The 21,704-nt window shown below is 38.9% G+C and overlaps 1 protein-coding gene across 1 annotated transcript in view; it reads left to right on the forward strand.

The window, feature by feature from the left end:
- The window catches only part of STX7 (syntaxin 7), a 31,065-nt gene extending 20,927 nt beyond the window's left edge, over positions 1-10,138 (forward strand). Inside the window, exons 4-10 of the mRNA XM_058801394.1 lie at positions 1,365-1,455; positions 3,083-3,220; positions 3,868-3,920; positions 4,588-4,678; positions 5,284-5,356; positions 6,108-6,190; positions 8,738-10,138. Of these exons, the coding sequence (XP_058657377.1) occupies positions 1,365-1,455; positions 3,083-3,220; positions 3,868-3,920; positions 4,588-4,678; positions 5,284-5,356; positions 6,108-6,190; positions 8,738-8,830 (622 nt within the window). The 3' untranslated portion in view covers positions 8,831-10,138. The remainder of the gene's footprint in view (positions 1-1,364; positions 1,456-3,082; positions 3,221-3,867; positions 3,921-4,587; positions 4,679-5,283; positions 5,357-6,107; positions 6,191-8,737) is intronic.
- Positions 10,139-21,704: the final 11,566 nt, after the last annotated feature.

Consider the following 21,704-nt stretch of genomic DNA (forward strand, 5'->3'; position numbering starts at 1 on the left):
TAGGGTAGACTCAAATGTGCTGATTTGCCCATGCACATTGCCTGCAGTATCAGTGCATCTATAAAACCTGTGCTGTTTGTTAGCAAAGTGGCACAAACAGAAAGCAGTATCACTGCTCAAAAACATACCACCACACCCCTCCACTCCAGTCAATGCTTCCAATCTGCTTGTAGAAGTGTCACAATGTAATGAATATATTGGGATGGGCTTTTTGTGAGGTGGAATACTGGGAGAGGAAGGGGAATATAATTTTTAGTGATGAAAGCTACAGTAAGGGGTGACATTACAGAATAAATACCTACCAGAAATAGTAACATAACAGAAGTGAAATCAGACTCCAAGGCAGATGCTCTGCTGGAGTTCAGTCACCTAAAGGTGGACTTTCTCTAACATGCCTCTAGGAGAGACTGCAGCTGCTCTCTGCTTTTCTGCATGGTTTAATGAACCAGTATGATGTTTTCATTAAACTTCTTTACCACATTAATCACAGCATCACAAATGCATGTAAGCAACATGTGTTCATCCTGGCATTTTTTGTGTGTTTCATGCTTTGCTGTGGCGATTGACTAGTAGGAGGAGGTGTGTGTTGGACCAAAGTTGTGATGTTCATTTTGGTGAACAGCCAAATTTCTTCATAACAGCCCACGTTTAGGGCCCATAACATTAGCCAGGTACAATCCACAGGGGATATTCTACTGGAGACTGAGAATAGGTGAAGAGCAACATACATACACAGTTGATGCAATAACCCAACAAGATCTAAGCATAAATTGACACCTAAACGGTGCAGAAACTGTTGTTGTTGTTATTCCAGACCCTTATTGGAATAATTTATGTATATATGTAACCTTGCTTGAGTTTTTATTTTATCTTTCACTTGTCTGAATACTTGGCCTTTCCAAGAGTTATTTGATTATGATGCAGATGGCTTGATAATGACTTTCCAGATAAAACCTTTTTATATAGACTGGGTGGGGAAGATACCAAAGCAGGTAAAGAATTTGAGTTGCTTCAGAACAAAATAAAGGTGAATATTGATAAAGGATTGTGTGATAAAATCGGAAGTATATTTATGTATTCATAATGACTACAAATGTATTACTGCACATGAATAAAATAGAGGAAACCTAAGGGCAAAAAAAAGGTGAGTAATTATTAATTATGTTGTCACACTGCAGAATACACCTTCTTCAACACCTGTCTTGCCTGGAATCCATGATTTCATGCCTTTACAGCAAACAACAGAATAAAGATGGCCTTGTGGGCTTCAGAGAAGCTTTTAGTACTGATGGTTTTTTTGAGAATCAGTGAAATTCAGCAAAGATACCTGGTGGTCTCTAACAAAAATTTGCATTTGGTTGTAGGCAACAGAAGCAGCAATACACCAACCAACTTGCCAAAGAAACTGACAAATACATTAAAGAGTTTGGATCTTTGCCTGCAACGAGTGAACAGGTATAAAACCAAAAAGCATGGCTTGTTTGACTATGTTGGCTCATGTAAAGTATTTGAGCCACTTCATTTCTTTATTCCTATTTTCAAAGCACTGTTTAGTTAGTTAGTCAACACATTTGCACAATGCGGGAATACACTAAAATGTAAGAATATTTTGTTGCCGTCCAGACTTGTCCCAAACTTGTTGTTATGTATCAGGAATGAAGTTATGTGACAGAAGTAGTGGGAATCAAGGCAATGTTTTGTGCCTTTCTGATTTTTCAGGTAGCTGGACACTTTGTAATCGATTGTAGTGATGCTGTATCTGACTCTGCCAGCACTCTGACTGCTTCCAGAGTCAAGGAATTGTGTGCCTAAACACTGTTCACTCACTGTCTGAATAATTTGATTATCACAGTATGTCTGTTCTGCATCATTCTGATCAGCATATGCTATGTCTTGTCATAGGCTTTTCCTTTCTCAAGAGGACTAGACAGGAGCTGTTACTAAATCAATCTTCTTTCTGAAGTGTGTGTAAAATCTTTCAGTCAGAAACATGTGAAGTGGCTGTTGTGGTTAGCACACTCCTGTCTGCCCTCCTGTGGTTTCTAATCCTAGCAAAATCTGTTACTTAAATAAGGGAAGAACAACAGGATTCTAGAAAACATGGATTCAGGTTATTGTCACTTAAACAACTAGCCTGGTCTGCAGGTAGTTAGTAAGGAGCCTTTGGAAAAGTGAATGGTCTTGAAACAAGGAGTACAAATGGCAGGCCATGATCCGTGTGTGCTCATCCTGTCAAGCTGTAAACTTCTAACAGCAGTGTTAGAACTTGATCTTGGTATATAATCTCTAGTTCAGCCAAAGTATCTTTAGTTTGTTGGGGTTTTTTCTGTTTGCTTATCTGGAGTTGAAAAGTTCACAGTGAAATGTTTTACAGGTTAATTTTACCCTTTTATCAAAGCTATTTCTTAATGAAATACATAAATAACAGATTCATGAATGGCAAATGACAACCTTTCATAAAATTGTAAGGGTTGATGAATGCATATATTTAGGAAAATATGGTGGAGGCTCTCCTGGGTGCCCAATATTCCCCTTCCCCTCACTACATCTTGAAAAAAAACAAACCTGAGAGGATAGAACAAGTATTTCTGGATCTGTTTTAAAGGATTTAAAGGAGTATGTGAACCCACTGCTGGATTCAGTTCAATATGTATTTCCAGCATTTATGTAAAATATATATTAAGTGCTCTGCACTTTTCTGCATCCTTTCTCCCCTCTATATTCAGTCACCTCTGCATATTTAGCATTCCTGGTGTCAAATTATTTCACAACAAAGCAGAACATTTTACAATCAGTGGATAATAAGGAAGGTAGAAGCTTTCTTATCACTGCTCATTTCCAGTTGTTAAATGAAAATAAATACATTGATTTCTTCTTTAAATGCCTTAATTTGTGTGGTTATGTTATCCTAGAAGGAAAGAAGGCTTGTCCATGAAATTGCGAATGGTTTTGTTGACAGCCTTACTTTACACCAATTCAGAAGAAAAAGGAATATATATGCCTTGGTATTTAGCAGACTGGAAATAGTAAAGCCTTGAAAAGCCTGAGCTCATTTGACTTGGTAAAATTTTTTCTCCAACAGCGTCAAAGGAAAATACAGAAAGACCGTCTTGTGGGAGAGTTCACCACAGCACTAACAAACTTCCAAAGACTCCAAAGGCAAGCTGCTGAGAAGGAAAAAGACTTTGTAGCCAGAGTAAGAGCCAGCTCAAGGGTGTCTGTAAGTATCAGAAAATGTGCCACTATATTCTTTACATTGATGTTAGTGGTGTTCTGTGTCTCCACAGAACAGATTTGCCTCCACAGTGCCACTTAGCTTATAGCTGAGTCTACATGCTGCAGAACATGTGCTATATGATTTTATAATAAAGGATGCATTAAGTTGTAATAACCTCCCTGGACAACTGTTACTTTTTCCTTTCCTTTGTCACAAAAAGGAATGAACTGCCCCTGTTTCATGCTGTAATCTTGCAAAAGCTTCTAGTAGATTTTGTAATGCTTTTGCTCTACCTGTACATATCAACAGATTTTTTCCTTTGGGGAAGAATGAATTGCCAGATTTCAGAGGAGTATTAAGGTGGAGAAGTGCTGAATAGCTTCAGATTTTCCTTGTCAGTATATCAATTTTGCTCTATGCCAATACACATTCTATACTTGTAAGTTGTAGCAGGCAGTTACTGAGCTGAATGCTTTTGCTCATATTTCAGCCTTATGCATGCATAAAGCAAAATCAGACAGAACGTGTTGAATCATGTTTCAGTTTGACTTACCAGAAACCTCCCAGTATTGACTCCTTATAGAAATGCTGCCAGTGCTCTTTTCAGGGGTATAATGTTTTATTTATATTTTTAAACACTGATCATGTAGGGTGGGGCTCCAGAAGATAACTACAAAGAAGGAACACTTGTCTCTTGGGACAGGTAGGTTGAATCACTTAATATGCCTTATCCTAGCTCAGAATAATGAATGGCCTGCAGGGAAGCAAGCTGGCCATGATTTTTTTTGGTGTTTAGCCTAAAGAAGATACTTTGATGGCATACATGGGGAGAAAAAGAAGCAGTTCACATAATGTCCCTCCTTTTTACCTGATGCTTCAGCTGCAGACAGGTCCTTAAGCTCCCCTAAGCTGCATTTGGGTTTTCTGGGACCCAAACTGAGGAACAAGACTCCAAATTGAATAAAGTAAAACTTTTGTGATAAGGGCCCAGTGTTTACTGGGAACTCCCATTACTTTCATATTCTTTAAGAACTGTTTCTTAGACTCAGATTCTTTTTTGTTGCTCAGATAGATGTAAACTCTGCAGTTGATAATTCAGAGGGAACTTTGACCTTGTATTCATACTTAGAATTTCCAGTCAGTCCCCTGCTCTGTGCAGCACTGCTCCAGCAGCTCTGCTACACCATCAGCTCTGATGGTTATACCATTTCTGTTAGCCAGGCACAGACAAAGGTAAAACCAGACATTTTATTGACTGATAATGTAAAATGTGCTATGTATTTAACTGTAGTTTTATCCTTCTGAATAATTTCTCACTGTGTTTGTTCAATTCTGCATGGGTTTTGGTTTTGGTTTTTTTTGTGTGATAGTCAACCACAAGCACAAGTGCAAGATGAAGAAATTACAGAAGATGACCTCCGTCTTATCGAGGAGAGGGAATCTTCCATTAGGCAGCTTGAAGTAAGTACAAGTGGTTTTACAGCAGAACATGTTTTTGATGTTCCAAAGAAATAGCATTTTTAAGGGAGCATGAGCATTGATTGGTGGCATGAATCTTGAGTAGTTTGGATTTATCTGTGGGTGTGGTTTTTTCCTTCAAAACTGCAAATATTACCTTAGGATGTGAAATGTACATTTGAAATCTACTGTATGAAAGCCATGTTTTGATATACTGTGTCTAACTTCAGTGGTTCTGCTGTGGAATAAGAGTGCTTATGTGATTGCAAGAAAAGATACATACAATTTTTTTCCAATATGGTCATAATATAGAACTATTTTAAACAGTGAACATAAATGTAGCAAAATTATACCTCTTGTCACACATCTTCCCAATGTATTCATCATGTTCATTTTTAAGTGGACTTTTTTGAAAGGGCTTCATAAACTCGGTCTTGAAGTACGAGAAAAGCTTTTAAAATAAGCACATTAAGGTTTTTTTGTTTTTTCATCCTGTAGTATAAGGAGTCATGGATGCACATCCTGGAGGAGAAAGAACAGTATTTCTATCTAAATAATGCACATAGATGCTTAAATGTGTGATGTGCATTAATGATTTCATTTTGCAGGCTGATATTATGGACATCAATGAAATTTTCAAAGATCTAGGAATGATGATTCATGAACAAGGTGATGTAATAGGTAAGTCCAATTAAAATATTACCTGAAATTTTTTTATTCACTTTCTCTGGTGAGCTGCAGTGTAGAACTTCCCTTTGCTCGAAAAATTCCTTTAATGACACTATCAATGCTAAAGCAAATCAGATAGAACCTAATAATGGGTAGACTGGCTGAGATGACTGGGAATACAGTAAGAGTGCTTAAAATCCAGTTTAAAACATGTAATTTTTCTGGTGTGTAAAATGTCTCTAAAGTAGTTTTTAGAACTGTTGGTACATAAAATTGGAAAAAATACACTCTGTGTCAATATGATAGAACACCAAACTAGAATCATGCCTCTTGGGTATTGTGTAGTCCATTGCCTCTGTTTCATAAACCTTAGGACTTCTTTTAATCTGAGCAGAGAGTAGTCGGTAGCAAGTTGGAGGACAAGTAAAAGGTAATTTAAAAATGAAAAAAAAAAAAAAAAAGTAGAAGTACTGAAAAACTTCTGCCTTGGTTGGTATTGAAGTTTTAGCCTTGCATGCAGAACAGGAGAGCTGTTACCTGACATAAATTCAGCCAATTATTGCCTGGGCAGTTCTGGAATGAGCTCAGGCATAAGTGTAGGATGGATCAATCTTTCATAATACAAGGTACGCTGATGAATACTGATGAAGACAACAGCATTTTGGGGCAGCTGTTTATATGCTCTCAAGTGTATTTCAGCATTCCAAACCTTTGTCTGGGTTATGACTTATCAAAATTTGCAATCTTTCTTTTCAAAACAAAGACAGCATAGAAGCCAATGTGGAAAGTGCAGATGTACATGTGCAGCAAGCAAACCAGCAGCTGTCAAGAGCAGCAAACTACCAGGTAATGCCAGTTGTGTGAAACTGTCCTCCAGTAGTCCTGACTTACACTTTCTTATGCACTTCAGATTTTGCCTAGCAAGTTGCCTTAAGTTTGGAGACTTAAAAGTTTGTTAGACTACAGTGGTATTTCTAGGTCAATATGAAATAAGTCAGTGACTTCTGAAAGCATTGGGCTTCCTGTGAGGCTGCTTCCAGCCAGACTGTTTCAGTATCTTCTGAGATTCTATGAGAGTACCGGGAGTTACACCTTTACTTAAAACAAACAAACAAAAATCCCCAAACCAACAAAAAAGCCTTACACAAACAGACTCCTACTTTTATAATTCAAAAAGTTTAAGGTTCCTGTATATGGGAGAGCAAGCCTTTGGAGATCACTGGAGGAGTAGAGAAGATAGGCAGGAAAATCTTCTGAAAATGTGGCCAGTTATTACCAATTTTTGCTGTCTGAAATCTTCCTGAAGCTGTATATATCCAGCTTTTTTATTTCCTACTTCGATGCTAAAAACATATTTTAAACTGTCAAACTTCTTTGAAAAGACCTTCAATAACTTTAAATGCCATTTCTTTATAACATTTTTGGAACTTATTAGAAATAATCGTATTAGTAATTAATCTTCCCTTTTAAGTTAGAGTTAGTCCTTAGACTTTTTTTTTTAAAAATCCTCTTATGTGTGTTAGTAGTAGCTAGGGCAGTAAATGAGTGACAGAATGTCTGAAAGACTGCCTGCTGATTTCAGAAGTAGGAGAGGGTGCATCCTTGAACTGTATTCTCAGTGGGACTAATTGTCACATTAAGTGTGTTTGATGACTCCTATTTTGATACTTTAAAAATTCAGGAAAAAAATAATAGCAGCCAAAAATTTCAGTGGAAGGTATAAGGTTCCACTTATATTGGTTGAAATTTAAAATGAAAAGCTTCATGATTTATTTTGAGGAGGAAAGGATCTTCTGATCTCAAAGGAAGGTTATCAAGACTTGACAAGCTTCTGTTCAGTGGGTCTTGCAAGAGGCACCAAACACTGTAGAGTTGCTCTGTGTTTGGATGAAAGGACTGTGTAGTTTGCTTTGGATTTGCTTTCCTTTCCTTGAAAACTTATCCTTGTTCCAAGGTGCTGAAAAATTTCAGCAACTACTGTATCTGGCCTGACCCTCTCAAGGAAGTGTTAGAGGCCCAGGTATGCTGGGAGGGACAAGGCTGTTGATACTCCTACAGCTCCTGTTTGTGCTTGGGTGAGCTCTGTATCACTCTTCTGCTGTGAGGAGTGCATTCACACAGCAGAGCAATATGGGCAAAGCCAGGCTGCTTCAGCACTTGTGGGAAGGATGATCAGTTGTATGTTGAAATTAAGTTTGCCATGCCTTGCTAAGTATCACAGGGGAAATGTTTGACTTCAGTGAATTTCTGGTAAGAGGGGTGTCAGCAGGATGCAGAAGGAAGGGATTGTGAGTGTAAGGAGATGATAATGGACAGAAGAGGAAGGTACTCCAGCAAGCTGATTGAGTTCTAGCAAATAAAACAATGAAATGAAGAAATCTTAGCCTGATTGTGGGAGAAGTGGCAGTGAGACAATAAAACTAGAAGAAGAGAATTGTTATGAAATGTGGTGGTCTGGCTGTTACTCATCAGAGAACTGACAGCTTCTATGAAGAACTGACACAGATGTTGTTCTTCAGAGAGAAAAAATTAAAAAAACCCAAAACATCAAAACCACCCAGGCACCAGGCAGAAGAACTTTTGCCAAATTCAGCACAGACTGTCTTTACTTCTGGGACTATGGCCTAGAATCCCAAGATCAGAGTTGTTATTCCTTGGCTATTAGCAAGAGCCTGAGAAACCCATTTGGTAATTTTCTTCCATCCTCTGAAGGAAACCTTTAGATTCTATACCCTTCAGGTAAAGGATTAAAGACTGCTACTGCTCTTGAGTGCTTTGGTATCTCAAGTTATAGACCTGTATGGAAAATGTGAAAGTTCTCAACATGCTCATAGCTTGGACTTTATTGTAATGACATCTATTTAAGTGGTTCTCTAGTCATGTCTCTTTCATTTGTGTTTTTTTGTTTGTTTGTTTTCTTTAAGAGCAAGTTCTACCTAAGAAACTTGGCAAAAACACCTTTAAAATAACTGTGAATGGATACACAGGAGCCCAAAATTTTAGTGTGTTGTTCCCTTCTGTATATACACTAATAGTCTTTTTTTTTTTCTAGCAGACCATTTCTACTTTCTCTGTTATGCAACTGATTGTCCATTTTCCTCTCTATGCTGTCACCTCATGTTACTTCCCCTGGAGTTCTGATTACATCCATTCATTGCATTACTGTGTTTTCTTTAATTCATTTATTATGTGTACCAGAAAATACCACTGAAATCATTCTGTTGAATAATATAGCCATAAAGTAATGTAGATAGGTTTTTTTTCCTTAAACATCTTTAGCTGTCTTGATCATCTTTATATGTAAGGGCGCAAGTAGTAGGACCATAAAAGCATCTGAATAGTTTTCTGATGTGGTACAGTTTTAAATCAACTTTGTTTTTTCTCTTTTGCCAGCAAAGATCTCGAAAGAAGATGTGCATACTCATTATTATACTTACTATTGGAGCATTGCTTCTTGGAGTCATCATATGGTTAATTGCAAGATAAGTCTCTGGAGAAAGCTTTGTAATTTGTATTTAAATTAGGAAATTCATAGTCATGGTTTGCTCATTGTGAAGCTGAGTAAAATAGTGGTTCTGTACTTCATCACACTTTTTTTATAAGACTTTTTGTTTTAACCTGAGAAATAATGTTCTCAGTACTGCCATCAGTATAGCTGCCTGGCCTCTCAGATGTGGGTGCTGTCTTACCAGGAAAATAACAGTCAAGATCATAAACTGTTCCGTTAACTTAAACATGAAGCATCTTAAGGTTTAGGGGGCTAATCAAAGTAATGATAACTTGTGTTGACAGGGTGGGTAATTATCTTTTGGGATATTGCTAAATGTTGCTGCCAAAACAAACTCCTGAATTGTTGCTTGAGGCAACGAATTCACATCTCAGAATTTATTTTTAAGTTAGAAATATTTCTTCTCTCTTTCCCTTCCATCACATTCACCTACCCATTTGATATGGGTGGTTCAAACATAAAACATAGATTGCTGAAGTTGATGTGATCTCTCTGTTATACCTGAAGCCTGTGAATTAAGCCTTCAGTTTGCTTGAAATCTTTTAAATGTTCCATTTATCTCTATATCTGGCATCAAGTATGGTTATGTCTGGAAGCCTCCTAGAAAGATAGGGAGGTTGAATGATGTAGGTATGTGAATTTTTTGTTCCAGTCCTTGCATTAAGAAATACTGTGCTTTATTGCACACATCTGGTATCTTTGCATCTGAAGTGTGCATGAGTGAATTTGGTTATATGAAAATATGCTCTAGTCTGTGACTTCATAGACTTACTGGGAAGAATAGAAATTCCCAACTTCCTAGCTGCACTTGAATGTCAGTGTTCTGAAACTGCTGTGATTTAGTTTCCATGAACAGGTGCAAAGTTGTATGTGATGTCTATCACACAGCTTAAGAAAAGAAGATTACAAGTTCAATTCCAAGGTCAACACTGGTATTTGAAATTAAGTTAAATCAGTTGAACTGACTGAAAACATTTTAAAAGTTTGATGCTTATAGCCTTTAAAATTACCTTTTTTCCTTTTGTGCCATTTTGTACTAATATATTAAAAATGTAAAACCACTTTTTTGCCAATTAATCTATTTGCCTTTTTACTTAATCTTGATTAACTAATCTGAAAAGTGTACAGATAAAAAAGTCACTTAATCTGTATTTTATAAAGTTCTTCCATAACAGAATGATAGAGAATACACTGTGTACATGGTGAGCTATGAAATATTATTTGGAAAGAATCTAACTGTAAGCATAAATGAATTGTAACCATGCAACCAAAATAAAGGTCTTTTAAAGGGTGCACTTTTCTTGTAGTTGCCTTTTTTTTCCAGAATCCATCTTTAAAAGTACAGCTGTTGTCTTTGCCTTTATGTGAATGATTGAAACTTCTCTGAAGAGCTCCAGAGAATTTCAGCTCAGCTGGTGAGGTGGCCCCAGGAAATCTCTCTTCCTGTACTGTACTTCACATTGTTAATGAAAATACTTCTGGATCTTGCATTCCCAGCTAGTGATGCTAATGCTCTGGGATTTTTGGTTTCAGACTACACTAGTCTAAACTAGAACAGCAGTCAACATTTAGCTGGGTAGCTTTCTTACCAATGAACTGTCTAAAACTGACTTTGGAAATTTCCTGGCTTTACTGTTTAACAAACTCTTTGTGCTACTGCAAACAGGCACAGAAGAATGACCTAATCCTATTTGCCCAGGAGAATCTTTTCCCTGTTGCAATACCTCATATCTGTCTCTGTCAGTGACTGATTTCATTGACATGCTGAGGAATGAAAAGAGCTCTTTGGCAGCAGAACTTCACATCTGACTCCTGACGGATCAGAAATTCTGTCTATGGTTGATACTCATTACATTGCATTTGTTCTTGTTTGGTTTTCTATTAGGAGGATTCTCTACTAAAATGCATACCACCTTGAATAATATTGTTCTTAGAAAGAGATGGCATATTTACCATCTTGTTTGATTGTTTACCTTGTGAAGGGGTGAATACCCTCTTCACTGAGGTTGTCCAGTAGTGACTGCATGGTGGGATAGCCAGTACATAAAAGCTTCCACTATGAGGAGCTGGTGAGAATCAAGCTGGGGCAACAACACCAAATAACTTGGAAATTCTGCAAGTTTCACAACATTGCATTTCCCAAACCCCTGCTGCAACCTGCGGTCACTGCTCTTCTGTGTCTGATTTGTGTGCATGTCTTTATTTCCCACATGGAATTGTCTCTTTATTTTCAGAGTCATGTGCCTGTTCAGCTGCTCTCTGGTGTTAGTGGTTGGGGCACTCAGGGAGAAGAATACTGCTGAGAGTGCCCGTGGGTGCCTTGCTTTCTTTCATTCATGATTTATTGAAATAAAACTCTGTTTGTGGTGTGGGGGTGCCTCCCCAACATGCTCTCAGATGAAAGAATTCTTCCTTGAATCCTGTGGAGGTGTGGGGTACTGGAGCTCTTTACCTCTGGATGAGACAATGGGCCAGTTCTCAGAAGTCACAGGGATGTTGTGGCAGATATGGTGGTGGCTGCTGTGACCCCAGGGGCTGGTGGGGAGGTCAATGCTGGAGTGTTTACACACAAGCTCGTGTACCTGTTGGAGAGACCAGCCTGCAAGGCCCTAATTGCACATTAAGGATCTTGGTGCTGTTCATTTTCAAACTTGATTAGGCAGAAACAAAGTGCTGGGAAGGGTTGTGTTTAGAGTGTCCATGTTGGGGGGCATAAATACTCCTTTCTAAGCTGCTCTTAATGGAGCTTCTCTCTATCATTTCCCTCCCCTACATGCATACACTCTTAAATGTATGAAATGCAACTTTCAAGTTTTTAAAGGAAGTTTTGAAATCTATTAAGAATCCAATAAAACATCTGGGTGTAATATGTATGAGTCAATGTTTTTAGAACAAAGATTTTGGCTGTTCTGAATTATCCATCAATATCTGTCAGATTAGGAAGGCCAAAAAATGCAATCAAAGCACCCTTCATTTTACCGAAGGAACCTGCTAAGAATAGTTCCTTTGTAGTTATCTTAACCACACACCAGGGGTGTTTTTCTGTTCTTTCTTACTTTTCAAAGGGCTGAAAATCACAGGGGCACACAGCTTTTTAAAGGTTTTTCTTTTATTTTTCCCTCCACCCTTTTAAATTGTTCTGGTAATCAGCAGGGTATGCAATACTAATACCAAGCTCACTTCGTACCTAGGAGCTTTCTTAAGTCACCCACCCGCACATTGTGTGTGTATTGTCAGCAAATATGTTTGGTGTCAGAGGGGTGGGCTAGATTTTGGATATCAGTAGCTTGAAACCATGAAAAAAAGGAGTAAGGGGTCTAAAGGTGGGGGGAGGGAGGGAGAGAATGACGTGATCTGTTAGTGAAATTGAACCAATACCCTCATAGTTTATCACTGGCCTAGGATGTTTCAAGCACTGTGTTGTTGAGTATCACATGTGAAATAATATACTTGCTTGGCTTTTGTTTAATTCTGATTGAACCTCGTTGATGATTTAGAGAGCACCAGTGAGAGAGGAAAGTACAGAGATCTCCTTGCTGCTGGGTATCAACAGCTGATGACTTTCTGTTTCTTAGGGTACCTGGGGTGCAAAGTGGTGCTTAAGTGGGTACCACACAGCTTTCCCTTTCAGTTTGCAATTAAGTCCAGAGCTCTCACCCAAAGCTGATGTGGAGTGAGGACTAATTATGCTCTGATGAGGTGCCCACCTGCAGAGCCATTCTAGATGCCATTGCAATATAAGTGTTGCAAGAATAAATATCTGAAAGCAATCAGCTACCAGGCATCTTTGTCCATGTAGGAGTCTCTGAGGGGGCCCCTGATGCTACAGGGGTTTCTGTAGTTCAAGAATGCAGATAACAAAGCATTTACTCAGCTTTCTGTATCCTGATACATGATATCCTTCTATGATAAAGGGAGTTGTGTTTGCATAATAATAAAGAACTCCACAAATCCAGGAATAACCAGAAAAGTTAGCAAAATCTTCACCTTTTAGAGGCAGAGAACAACAAATGATGCTGTAACTTGCTTCTTAACTCATTCTCAACTTCTCCTGTTGGCTGTATTGAATGTCTAGTGTTGAGCACAGCTGTAGTGATTTGGTTTGCTCCTATCCCAAGTATATCACTATTTCAAATACCAGAAAAGTACTCAAGAAGGGGAATGCATCCCACTTGTGGGTGTGGTGCAGAGGAGGGCCACAAAATGGCTGGAGCGCCTTCTTTCTGAGGTCTGAGAGAGCTGAGTTTGTTCAGCCTGGAGAAGAGTTCAGGGAAACCTAATTGTGGCTTTCCTGTACTTGAAGTCCTCCAAGAGACCTGGAGAGAGACTTTTTACAAGGGTGTGTAGTGATAGGACAAGGGGGAATGGTTTTGAACTGCAAAGTGGGTAGGTTTAGATTAGATATAAGGAAGAAATTATTTACAATAAGGGTGGTGAAATGCTGGCATAGGTTGCCCAGAACGGTGGTGGATGACCTAGCTCTGGAAGCATTCAAGACCAGGATGAACTGGGCTCTAATTACTGAGTAACCTAGTCTAGTTGAAGATGTCACTGCACATCTCAGGAGGGCTGGACTAGTTTACTTTTAAAGGATCCTTCCAATCCAAACTATTCTATGATTCTGCATTTGCAAGAATATCCTAAGAAGAAATACTCAGTATAAATGTCTGCTCTTTAATAGTTATATCTCTGTATATGAACACAGCACTTCTTTGCTACTGCTGCTAAAATATATTTTTTTATTTAAGACAAAAATAACCTAGATTAAAATGCTTGTTAGCACAATAAAAATAATAATTTTGAAGCTTTTTCTTTTTATTGCTGTCACATCTCAAAATGTGTCTTGCATATTTTGAAAAACTGTAAAAGCGGAAAATTAAAAATAAACACAAAGAAAATTGGAAGTCACTAGCAGCCCATTTCACCCCTCCTTCCTCCTTCAAGATTCATCCTGGACTGAGTTGTAATTGTGTTTTTCCTTTATTTAATATTTATGCAGAAAATGTTTGGTCTTTGGCAGTACAGTTGGAAGTCTGAAGAGATAATAAGGGTGGGAAGGAGTAAGCACATTGCATAATCCAGGCAGTATAAATGATAATCTGCCTTCCCACCTTTACTCATAAAAGCTGCTGGAACTCACTGTAGCTGCCAAGTTTGATCTTAGAAGGAAGGACTCCAAGACCCACAGGGACCCACAGCAACAGCTTCAGCTGTTCCCAAGTCCTGCAGGCTGGATGGACCTTTATCTAAAGGAGGTAAGCAGGGACAAGGAGAGGATCTTTTCCCCTCCACAGGAGAACATCAGCCAGCAAACTGGGGAGGGGGTAGATAAATACACTCCTTGCTATCTGCACCATGTTTGCTCCCTTCCCACCCACCTCCTCTCCCCCCTCCTCTCTCCCCTCTCATAGACACAGATGTTCTCAATGCAGAGGAAACTGGAACCCCAAAATCGGGTCCTTCATATCTTGTCTTCAAGAACTTCTCTGCCACAGTATTACTGAAATAGGGAGATGCCTCATTGCCTAATATGCTGTTCTCCAACAGCTTTTCTTCAACTAGAAATAGAATAACTATTGTCTTGGAGATTAGCCACTGTGTTGTCAGGGAGAACTAGGCTAAAGAAGTTTGGGGGATCAGAAATGCTTATTAAAAAGTAGATTTGTACTGTCTTTGTAAGATGAGAAAAACAAATTGAGGCTTTCTTATTGTGTATCAGCCATAGTTTTGATGTCTTCAGCAAATCATTATTTAAAATAATCTGAGAACTACAAATAGAAAAGCGAAGTAGACCATTTGTCTCTGATTTGTATTGTTTCTGTTAGTTTACAAAGTAGTCTGTAAATTCCCAAGCAGGGACTGCAAGGCTTGAAGCTCTAGGGTAGGGGAGATGTCTGCAGCAGTGAGCCACTACTGTTCATCTGCCCCACAGCGGCATTCCTGGAAAAAGGGCAATCGGGCACCTGAGTGGCCACACAACAGAACAGGGCATCATTAATTTCAATTATCTCAGGTCCAAGGAGAAGTAAACAAAGCTGGGGGAGAAGAATGTATCCACAAGGAAAGTCAATTCAGCAGCTGTCCTGAAAATCAGCTCTGTCTGTTTGGGGCAGGGGGAGGCCATAGCCCACAGACTCATTTGCTAAGGCCAGGTATACTCACTCTCCTGCTAGCTGAGGGGGAGGAGAGGTTTGGAGTGTTTGGGGAGTTTTGGCTCAGTTGTAAAGGAGGCAGCTCTCATGTCTTAGAAGGGGTCATAAATCATCAAAGACCCTCAGACTCATTCCTGAGGCCTTCCACCAGAGGTCTGTTAACTGCTGGGGAGGAGGTGTTTGGGCATTCCTGCATACACCTGAACATATAATAATCCACTGAACTCCATGTTTCCTGGAGCCCCCACTGGGAGCAGGGTGAAGAGTGGCAACAGAATGCCACTGGATCCATGGGGGTGGGGTCTCTCTTCCTACTTAATCTGTTTCTCACTCTCTCTTCTCCTCTATTTCTCTGTCTCTCTCCACCTGATATTTACTGTTAAATAAAATCCGTACTATTGACTTTGGCACATGGTCTCACCTGCACTTTGGTTTGGGCAGAGGAATCTCTCTAATAAGCATAATCATATCTTAACATTGTGTCAATTCACCCAAACAGGAAGTAATTTTTTAAAATAACAACACTGCATGACTTTTCCTGATCTTGCCTTTTGTACTGGCAACTTTTCCTCTGCTCCCCTGGCAGCCTGTACAGGCAGAACCAACTCTGCTTTAAGGCAGTGCTCACCCCACTGTGACGACTCTCTGCAAATAAGGTCAGTTAGGTTGGCTACATGATTGCTGTAGAAGTCAGTAGTTCTAGGCTGGGAACAAACATTTTATTCACTCAGTGTCAAAGGCATTCAGTGATGAAGCAATTTGACATCATCAATTCAGAAACTTCCATGAACTTCTCAACCAGTTATAGCCTTGATCTTATCACTCTCCTCCCAGTAAAGATAAAAATTCAGATTGTTTATTCTAGCAGATACTGGAGTGAGATTTTTTTGTTATTTAATCCCTGCAGTCCTAATTTTATGATGGAGCTGCACCTGAAAAAAGGCAAGTGTCCAGTGAGCCAAGCATTTCCTTGCAATACAACCCTCCTGTCATCTCCTCTCCCCACCCACAGTCCCAAATTTACTTCTGAACATTGCCAGGACCATAGAAGTTTGACTTTAAGTTTCTTTCCCCTTGGACATAAGATATCCATAAACACTCTAGTTAAACTTCAACTCCTCTGCATTTTAGGTAGAAATTATTTCTCAAAAAAAAAAAAAAAAAGAAAAAGAAAATTATGAGGTTTATGATTCATCCATTTGCAAACACAGCTCTACCAGAAAAAAGAAAAAAAGGCTAAAGGGATATTTTGTAAGTTGTGCACATAGACTAGAAGAGTTCTGAAAACCCAGAAACGTTACAAAAAGACCACAAGACTAAATGAAAGTAAGAAAAATATTTGAGAGGAGAGGACAGGATGAGGAGGGGAGACAGAAAAGGATCTTTCTATAGCTTGTGCTACAGAGAAGGGCAGAAACAAATGTAACAACTGTAGGTCTGAGAAACTGGAGGTGACTGTGTACTGAATAACACTATGCAACATTGCTCTGGGCAATAAATGGTGGCTGACTGTACAGATGTCTCAAATTTTGGAAATGACTCTTCTATGAATAGTCTTCTGAAGCTGGCCTTCTCTACAGCCAGAAAAACCATCTTTGCTGTTGTTGTTTTATGGCTTTGGGAGGGGAAAAACAGAAGCTGTTCTGCATGTTGTATTTCATTTGAATCCTGAGAATTCAGTAGTTTGGTGGAGACATTTTGGCTATGACTCTAGGGAAGTGGTCAATTCCTTGAACTTTTATTGACTTGCCAGTTGTTTTCTTGTTTTCTGGGAGGGCTGCATTTGGATGCAAAAAGGGCTGAAGCACTACAGGACATGTTAGGAAGGGTTGCAAAAGGATTAAGAAGACCAAAGTAGTGGCATTACAGTAATATAAAGAAATTGAGATATAGAGCCATAATTCAGTTTGGCTATGCATGAATTGTTATGAGACAAATGTATGTCAGTCTCAAAATCTTAGACACTTTACAAGTCAGATATTTTATTAAATCATATTTAAAATTTCAAGAAGGCATAAATATTTTTGCCTTGGTAACATCCTTGAGGTTGCAAAGTCAGAGGGTGTTGTATTTTAATTACTTTTTGTTCGTCATTACTTTTATGTCTCATCTCTTCTGCCAGGAAGGTGCTGTTGAAATATGAGATGTTCTCTATGAAAGTTTGTTCATTTGTGCTTTTCAACATGATTCCTTTGCACCAAAATCATATCTCCAATACTCCTGTTCCATTCTGTTGGGATGTTTCTAACAAGAACTCTGCCCCAAGCTGTGTTCTCTGCTTGTATGCAACAATTCCAATCCCCAAAGGAATGCAGGGACATGACTCTTCAAGACTGATATAATTTGAAAGGTGTGTACAAAATACCATGGCTGGTATGGAAGAGGTAGTAAAATCTTATGCTAATCTAACTTACTGCTCTTTGATGCTAAGGACACCTTGAATATTTTCATCAGGCAACTGAACACCCTTTTCTCTTTTCTTTTCTTTTCTTTTCTTTTCTTTTCTTTTCTTTTCTTTTCTTTTCTTTTCTTTTCTTTTCTTTTCTTTTCTTTTCTTTTCTTTTCTTTTCTTTTCTTTTCTTTTCTTTTCTTTTCTTTTCTTTTCTTTTTCTTGACACAAATTTGAGGTGGTCTTCTGAAATTGTTTTGAGAGGGAGAAGGGAGGAGGTTCCTCAGCTACCTGCTGTATCTTTCCTCATTAAGTTTTGCCATGTAGGTACACAGAGGATCCTTTGATGAGGTCCTTAACAAAATCAGACCAAAAGCTTTTAAGGAAGGCAAAAAGTACAACATTATCAAATGCTTTACCAGGAAAACATTTGTCTGATAAAACTTCCTTTATCTGACTGATGAAGAAAAAAAGACTTATGGGGATTGTAAATCAAAATGAGAAAGGAGAATGCAAATTGTTTAAAAATTGTTTAACCCAGTTCTAACACAAGCTCCTTTTAGGAGTTGCTTGTTTTGTTTTTTCTACTTATGCAAAATTTTCCATGGATACTCATTACAGGATACTTCCCACTGTGCTGAGTGGTGCCTAATGACCATTAGTCATTATGGTGCTAATAGTACTGATTTGCTTTTAATGGGTGCCAAGGTAACTTGAGTGTTTATTCTGTGAAAGATGCAGGATGGCACAGGACTGGGGCTAGTCTGGGCTGCTGCATGGGAGTCATCTTGGATGAGAACACGTATGTGACAACTGCACCTCTGAACTGTGCTGCTTCTGAGGTAGTGATGGGGAAATCATTATTTTAAAAATCCAACAAGCCAACAAGGCAAATCAACAAACCCAGAGTGTCAGCCTGAAACTCACGCAACAGCCTAGCAGTAGAGTCTGAGATGCTGTGGCATTCCTACTTATGCTGTCTTCTCCCTCAAAGAAGATCATATCAATCTGGACAAGCTCCACACTAATCACTCTATTGACAGCTTTATTTTCCACCAGATGTAAGAGCAAGGTTTGGTGACACACAGTGCAGGATCTGCCCAAGACCAGCAGATGTAACCTGGAAAACCCTAAAGACTTTTGTTTTAAATTATTAGTCCAGATGCAGGTTTTCTGGAAGAATAAACAGGTGACTGTGGATATCCCTTGAGCTAGCAGCGACATACTTCACAGAGAAAACCCTGACAAGAGGCTGTGAGCAGTAAACTAGTAATTTGCAGGGAAGTCTGGGTTTGGACTGAAACCTCACATCCTACCCAGGGATAACAAGAGTATGGTGCTAAAATAACACAGATGCTCCTGAAAATGCTGAGGAGTCAGACTCTGGTCTATACTTAGCACTATGAAATTGCAGTACAGCACCCACAAACTAAAATCCATCACACGTGGACCTTCTATTTAATTGAAAACTGAGATTTTGGCTATTGCAATGTCAAGCTTGTAAGAATAGAGAGAGATTAATGAAGCTAAACAAAAAACTAAACAATTTTGATTTAAAGTCTGTGAAATGGCACTACATACTGAAAATGACACATTGTGTATCTAGGTTGGAAAGAGGTCAACAACAGCATTGGTATCAAATGAACCTTCTGAGGTTGTGACCACAGATGGATGTGTACTGTGACTGCCTTCTCCAGCTTCTAGAGGGTCTGGGAAAGATGCTGAATTCACTTTTTCCTTGAGGAGCTCTAAAGCACTAAAACTGCTTGAGGAGTTTCTAAAGCAGAACCACTGTGGGTCCAGATATGTGACCTCCAGAGTGTTATGCTGCCAGGAGAAAATGTTGATCTCACTAGGGTGATGTTTTTCTCCTGCTGATTGAAGAAAAAGGGAAAAAAAAAAAAAAGAAGAAAAAGAAAAAAGCTTATTTTCCTGATAGAGTAGTGTATAAAAACATCACTTGTCTTCAAAATGGTGTATCATAAAGAAATCATGGACTGGGGAAGAACTTTCTATTTACAAGGTGCTTATAAATCAAGCAAGGACCCCAAACTGGTATCACCTGAAGAATGTGTTGACTACAGCTCCTTCCAGAAGTCCCCACAAATAGTCTGTGGTTATTGAGTTCAGCTGGTACAGCCACATGTCCAAAGGTTGCTTATATAGGTCTGAGTTTCAGGCTACACTCTCATGGGTATAGTAACAAACCTGTCATCACCAAAAACCGAAATCACATGTATTCATTCATTGGATTCATATTGTGTGCTCCAAGCAAAGATTTGTTTAGTTATGTTTGGAATACTCCAACTTTGGTGAAGTGAGCCCTAATTTGAAAAAGTTGGTGCCTAGGAATGTCAGGCAGCTGCAAATCTTTACTGCAGTGCTCATATGGGAGCATCAGACAACTGCTTTTCTCCTGATGTTTAGAAGAAAAATCTGCAGTAGTCTGGAGTTCAACTTTCTCAAAAATTCTAGAAATCTGTCCATCATATCAACTGTTTTTTTGCAGGACTTGCATAGTGTCTTTGAAAAAATGTCAGTGATTTGTAAAATAATATGTATTGGTAACACTGTATCCTCAACATAGCTTTTTTTATAAAAGCCTAAGAACACAAATGTATAAACAATTCTGTTAAAGTAACTCTCAAATAACCAGACTGAGCATCAACCTGCCTTTTCAATGTGTGGATCCTGGCAGAGGGGACACAGCACAGCAATGCTCGTCTTCTTCCCTGGTGGCCGAGCCAGTTCTACTTTGTCTCGTTGTTTCACACTGGAAGTTCCTGCTCAGTAGATTTTGTATCAAAACTTAATACCAAGGGTCAGTCTCTTTCAGCATCACAGCCTTCAGGCTACTTTTTCTATCATATACCTGTGCCTTCATTTTTTTAACACTTGATCTTCTGGTTCTGCATTTTTTTATTCCTTCTCAAGGAATATCCCTGGATGTTATTGAACCAATGTCAATAGGTGATATTTTAGGGATTTTAATTTAATTGCTTTTTGACATATTCCTTTCACTTTCATAATAAGAGTGCTTGTCATTCTAGGTTGTAAACTTGACAAAAACATCCATGACCATGACAAGCAACTCAAAAAATTCAGGAGAAATGTCCAGACACTTTCATGATGGCCATTTCCATGGCCATTGGATGGAAAATTCCATTTCCATGGCAATTTCCAAGATTTCTCTTGGAAATCTTACTTTAGACTCACTATCAAATCAGCAGGCAGGAATCTCATCCCTCAGCCTATGTACACTTTATATGCACACATTCATTTATAAGCTCCACATTTCAACAGAATTTTCTTTGCTTTAATACAAGCCGTCTTATGTGTGTGTAAGTGCCTGGGGGCGGGGATGGGAGTGTTTTATATGCAGGAACAAAATGTACTGCATCAGTTCAAAGTAAAAAAAGCTCATCAAAATGCTTAAAAGTTTTAGAGATGGGTAATTTTTTTTCCACCAAAAAACATCCTCCTTCTCAAAAGAAAGGTTACTTCTCCTGTTTGCTTTAGAAACTTACCACTGACTTCAGTGAAAACAGGTTTGGGTTCTATATTTTGCTGCGTCGAAAAATTCTGGAGACATTTTCCTTAGATGGAGTAACTGCGAGCTAATCTTAATTTGTGGGAAAGACAGATGTTTCTGTGGCTGTCCAGAAGATGCAGAGATTTGGCACCCTCTTACTGATACATTTTTGGGTTTTGTGTGCATTTATAGGCTTGACTGGCTAAGGAGGCTGTTTGCACAGGGGGTAGAGCATGGGGATGCTCTCCCTTTCTGCAGAGCAACACATGCCCCCAAAGGCCCCAAGTTCCTCCTCCTGCTCGCCTTCTGTTTTGTGTTTGTTCTGCTAATTTTAACATTATAAACAAGAGGGGGAAACTAAACCCAAAGGCCAATTATGCTCTCTGAATCCATCTGTCCAATTGGGAAAAAAAATGTAGAGACTGTTCATCTAGATTTAGAATACTGGACCCCTATTGAGCTTTGTGAAGGCTGCACAGGATGGATGCTCTTCATTTTCTTGCAAAAATCACACAGGCTGAAAACCTGTATCCACCAGCTGCTTTCTGAACTAGATCAAGACAGAAAACAAGGCAGTGAGAGGTAGGGGCCAGGAAGTGCCTTCCTCCCCTCCAAAAGCAGCCGTGTTGGCTCCCACACAGTCAAATAAATACATAAGGTGCGGAACAGCAGACATGGGCCTAAACTGCTGCTTCCAAGATCAGCCTAACAAAGCCTTCTAACAGGAGGAATGATGATGGATCAGAGTTAATTCTACCCAAAGGGAGAAGGAGAAAGGT

Source organism: Ammospiza caudacuta, chromosome 3, assembly GCF_027887145.1.
Source record: "Ammospiza caudacuta isolate bAmmCau1 chromosome 3, bAmmCau1.pri, whole genome shotgun sequence".
NCBI classification, from domain to species: Eukaryota; Metazoa; Chordata; class Aves; order Passeriformes; family Passerellidae; genus Ammospiza; species Ammospiza caudacuta.